The sequence below is a fragment of the Rhagoletis zephyria genome, unplaced genomic scaffold (assembly GCF_001687245.7).
Source record: "Rhagoletis zephyria isolate East Lansing unplaced genomic scaffold, Rhagoletis_zephyria_1.1 Rzeph_scaffold_05224, whole genome shotgun sequence".
Taxonomy (NCBI): domain Eukaryota; kingdom Metazoa; phylum Arthropoda; class Insecta; order Diptera; family Tephritidae; genus Rhagoletis; species Rhagoletis zephyria.
The window spans coordinates 12,024-17,273 of NW_016162307.1; the positions used below are offsets into that span (position 1 = coordinate 12,024).

Below are 5,250 nucleotides of genomic sequence, written 5' to 3' on the forward strand. Positions count from 1 at the left end.
ATCTCTTTTTGACACTGAAGAAAAGTAAAGAGGCCATTTACCCTCCTCTCCTTAAGGATACGCTGTCCAGCCTAAACGCTGAAGACTTATGTAAAAGTTAGTTTTTCTAGGCTCTGCCGCATTCCAATCGTATGGGTACCACCTGGAGCACAAACTTCACTTTCATCCATTAAACGGGGGGGAGTATTCTTCCCGTCATCCTTGTAATTTCCGAGACGCAACAATCCCATATGAGTCACTGGCATCAGTGAATTTTAGTCGTATTTTACGAGTAGCATACCTTACTGAGGGAGTTTTCAAAGCCTCTACCCCACAGGGGAAATAATTGTACGAGAAATATTTATTTAAAACTACCTTTTAGTGCACAAGTTTCAGCTTAAATATTATCGCTTTTAGATTTTATCTTCCATTCCTTTTCGTCTTCGCACACTCCGTTCTCTTTTAAGCACTACAGTGCGCATCTTTTCAAAAGGCAATAAAATTTGCATTTAACATGCAATTTTTTGTATAAAATTACCATTCACCAATTCACCCATTTAAGTTGTCATGAAGAGTAATAGTACTAGCCACAAAAAACATATACATAAATAAGCGATAATCATTATTCCATATTTCAGTAAGCAAGAAGCTAAACAAATAAATAGCAGTGTTTTTAATAAAGAATGCGTAAGCGGCGATCGAAAGCGAATTCATGAAAAAGAGCCAACCCGAAGTGTCGAAAGCTCATCGGAGACGCGGCGCAGTGCAAGGTGATGCTGCGCGTTGCGGTAATCCACAAATAATCGATCGAGTTTCAAGACAAAATCAATAAACAACCTTCATTTTCATAAAACAACGGCAAAATGTCAAAAATTAACTTATTGGAAGATAGAGCACAAACAAAATTTGTTAAATCATGACATTGTTAAGCTGGCAAAAAAAAAAATTAAAAAAAAAAATCCCAAAACATTTATATGATTAGAGAACATGGAAAAATTTGCATAAAACTCAACAAAATTCTCGAAAATACATACATAAATATGTACATACATATCCTCATCTGAAATGCAAAAAGATCTAACAAACAGCGTCGCTGAAATGCAAAAAGACGTAACTAATAAAAAGTTCAAAATTTACTTTTTGATTGCTTTTGATGTCCATCATATTTCATCGAATTACAACTCCCACATCTTCTATTTCAGTTACGACGTTGTTACGTCTTTTTGTATTTCAGGCGACTATATGTATGTATGTACCCACGAACAAAACTCCAAACTTAAGAACAAGGTCTCTTGATAGAGCCATTGACGAAACTTTTGTTAAAAATACTTTTAAGCCATTAAGCAATTCAATTTTAAATACCCATAATCTGTATATGTAAATATGCTAAAATTCGATATTGTAATCTTTTAAGCTATAAATTATTACAAAAAAAATTAAGAGATAAATCTACAAAACAATGTATGAGGGCAGTGCTATGTTGTTTTTGTTGTAGCGGCTACTCAACCCCGCTCAGATCGGCTAGTCCATCAAATGTTGACGTCAGGCTTAGCTAAAGGGGGTCCAAGAAGTGCGCAACTACTCCCACGGAGTTTGTCTATAAGTAAAAGGGCGTAAACTGCGTGGGATTTTGGGGGCATGTGAAGAGGCGCCGTGAGTCATGTGGTGACTCTCCGCATGCCAGGCATTCGTTGGCTACATTTGCGTTCACTCTGCTCAGGTACGAGTTTAACCTGCCGCAGTAGCCAGAGCGAAGTTTGTGGCTATTGTGGTGCAAGTCTCCTTACGCAGACAAAGCTCTGTGCCGTCCACATCGCGTTATGCTACCCAAACGGCAATCACAGGTCGGGAGCCGATGTAGGTTGAGACCGACTCACTTGGTTCAGAGGTTGTTTTATGAATCTCAGTACTTCGCCCGTCAGTTTGTATAGATGCCTTCTGACGTACCTTGGCTAGGGGTCTGCTGCAAGTACCCGCGTCTACTAGGAACTGCCTGCAGGGCATTGTGTTATGCTCCTTGATGGGAAGCATCTGGGACTCGTCGTGTAGGTGGTGTCGCGGTCCGCAGGGCCGTGTTCTGGCATGTCTGTAGCTTCGCCCACTGTCTTCTGTTAGTCCCCGGCGGCCAATTGCCTTGTGTGTTGCCAGCAACGTTTCTTTGTCTTTGGCCAGGTGCTGCCGGCTAGAGACTTGAGGACATTGTTGCGGCTCTGTATTTTATTGACAATTGCGTTTGTATGCGTCGGGAAAGAGAGCAGATTGTCAGCATAGGAGACAATTGAACAGCAGCGAGGAAAGGACAACACCTTGTGCTAGCCCCTGTTTAGTTTTCGTAGGTTTGCTGACTTTGTCTCTAAAAATGACTGACGAAAGTCGACCACTCAGATAATTCACTGACGACCGTTTAAGTCCCTGTGGGAGAGAGGTAGCCTTAATGTTTGCTAGTAGCGTGGAGTGACTGACGGTGTAAAACGCCTAGAACTGTTCTCTCACTGGGGTGGTTTCGGTTAATGCCACGAGTTATCTGGTTCGTGTAGTGAAGTGGTAGCAAGGCCTCAAGCCGGGGAAAGAAGAGTTATCGGGTGATAAGGCTCTCCCTTATGGGCTAGTTTCCACGAATTAAGCACTGGGACCACTCTGCCCATCTTCCAGATGTCCGGAATGATGAGAGTGGCCATAGTCAGAATGAGGACCTTGGCAAGGTAGTCTACTCACGCAGGACGTAATTTTTTCAGCATCAGCATGCATATTCCGTCAAGTCCAATGCCTTTGAAGGCTTTCACTTTCACGATGACTACCTGAATCTCCCCGCTGGTGAAAGCAAGGGGCGAACTAGGTGTTAGCAGTTCGTGTAGCCTTCTGGTCACTCGACGCTTGGCTTTGTCCGCCGGAGGATGCAGCGTAAACTATCGACTAAAGTAGCTCACGCTTCATTCTGGACCCGGGGAAGCATAGCCGCCGAAAGAGATTTCGACTCTGTCGACATGCTTCGTCGCGTAGGACAATGAACTCACGGTTGACCAAAGCTTGCTCACACCAGAGGCGAAGTTACAGGTCTTCTGATGCTCTACCCTCTTCTTCCGCTTATGTAAGTTATAGGTTGCCGAACCTCCGTATTGAGATCCCTCATTCGGAGATTTCCGGGATCGGCCTGACGAAGGTTGCCCGCACATCATCAGGAACATCCGCTTCCGCAGAACAATTTAGACGGGGGTCCGAAATGCATCCAGCTGGAATGAAGAGGGCTACAGCAGCAGTGACCACCCTGCGAAGCTTATGCTCACCTACGTTAAAGTCGGTTGGTGAAGGTGCTTTCAGTAGCTTTAACGAAGCCGTTTGGAAAAGTTGTATTAGGTTCGGCGTTCCGCGGAAGCAAAGTCGGCAAGTATCCCTGCGGTCGATGTCTGCGTCGATGAGACGATACTGCACGGCGTGATGCGTGATGAACGCTAGGCCACCGAACCGAACGGTGTACTGAGATACGACTTTTTGCGCCAAATACCGCGAATTAAGCTTTATTAATATGCCATACAAGGCTCTATCGACAATTTTGTTGGAAAGGCCTTTCATGAACCAACTGATTGTGTATCGTCAGTGTGACTTTAGAGATGAAAAATCCTGGAAAAGATCATAGGTAAGCAAATCGACGCATCACACCCCTTCGCAAATTTTAAGTGTTTTCGAAAGAATTAATCATACGCAAGATCTAAATATGTATGTATGGACCTTTTCGAAATGTATGGTGAAAAGAATAAATATAAAACGATATGATGCTCTGTTGAATAGATCCTTCGATTCGCCACTGGTGGATGACGAAGGGTCCTACGATTGCAACGGAAGAGCCAGACACAGTTGCACATGTCTGTGTACCTATCTATCTACATTCGAGATGAACAACTAGCACTACTTTTTAAAGGAGAAAGGCGATTGGCCTCTACCCAAAGCTCACAAGGACCAATACTACATACATACAACGGTTCAATGGTTTGATATATGTTTTGGGAGTGACCCTATTTGCTTATGGAAATTTGGTCGCAGATAACCCCCAATGTAAAATATGATGTTGCATTGGCTCGCATACTTTTCACAAAATATATGTACATATGATTTATTAATTATAGCCATACATTATTCCAAAAAAATTTGGCCAGCTAATGCTTTGCGATCACAAATAACGCCGACAGAGTATAGAGAGTGAACTAAGTAAAAAATTTCATTTCGATTAGGGCATTCGAATTTCTTGTTCCAAACCTTATTTTTCCATCAACTTTCTTCTACTTATCGCATACGACTTTTCGGCAACTCGAAATTTCTGTGCACTTCCGGCTTTATATCCACCGCTAGTTTCATTATCATATTTATCACTTGTTCTCGATTTTTCGCCACATGCTCGGCAAGGTCGGTAATTTTGTCTTCCGTATTCCTTTCCACTCTGATTCGTACCATATCTGTTGCGACATGAACTTTTTCAGAAAGTTCAGCCAAAATTTCTTCACGCTCCTTATGCAATTCTTGCAACTCTTTGCTTGCTGCATGTTTTGCTTTCTTCAATAGTGCCAGCCTGCGTCTTCTAGCCTCCGCTATTATATCGGCCGCATGTTTCTCGGCATCGATCAGTTGTGGCAAAGGTGTTTGTTGTACCTTCATTTATTGATCTTATTAAGATAACAGCGGTTTTGATATTTTAAAGGATTTAGTGATGATTATTGTATATGTAAGTATTTAGTTTTTAATTTATTAAAATGGCAATTTTACTTTTTACAGAAATTCCATATTTGTTTATAAACAAACAAAACAGACAACGAAAAGCCAACTTGGCGGGATAATTGTGTGCAATTAAATGAGAAAGATTTCATGGCTTTTGCTTTTGTTAAAGTTGTAACATTTGTTTGGATGCAATTTTTTTAGCTCCTTAGATAAATTTTTGAAATTTACACTCTCCCTTACTTCAACATTGTTGAATGTTCTCTGTCTCAGTTAGCTAATAAGTATGTGTACCTCACTCTGAGAAAAGTTACTCAGGTAAATTGAGAAATACTCAACTTATAAAATAAGTTCGTCTATAACTCAAACTTATTCTGTTAAATTTTCTCACAGAGATCCCTCTTTAACTCAATGCAAGTTACTCAGATAAAATGTGAGCTTGTAAAAAAATTATCTACATATTTTGAGTTACTTAAATAAATACTCACTCAACTACTTTCCTACTGAGAAACCAACTTACACTCTCATGAACAAAAAGTTACTCAGATAATTTTTTTTTTATCTCAC

General features: G+C 41.0%; 1 protein-coding gene across 1 annotated transcript; it reads right to left on the reverse strand.

The window, feature by feature from the left end:
* Positions 1 to 4,257: 4,257 nt before the first annotated feature.
* LOC108371790 (probable V-type proton ATPase subunit G) lies at positions 4,258 to 4,626 on the reverse strand. The gene has a single exon (XM_017627396.1). The coding sequence runs from the start codon at positions 4,624 to 4,626 to the stop codon at positions 4,258 to 4,260; it is 369 nt and encodes a 122-aa protein (XP_017482885.1).
* Positions 4,627 to 5,250: the final 624 nt, after the last annotated feature.

Excerpts from the sequence above, each read along its gene's own strand:
- LOC108371790 (XM_017627396.1), bottom strand. The coding sequence starts at position 4,626 with ATGAAGGTACAACAAACACCTTTGCCACAACTGATCGATGCCGAGAAA.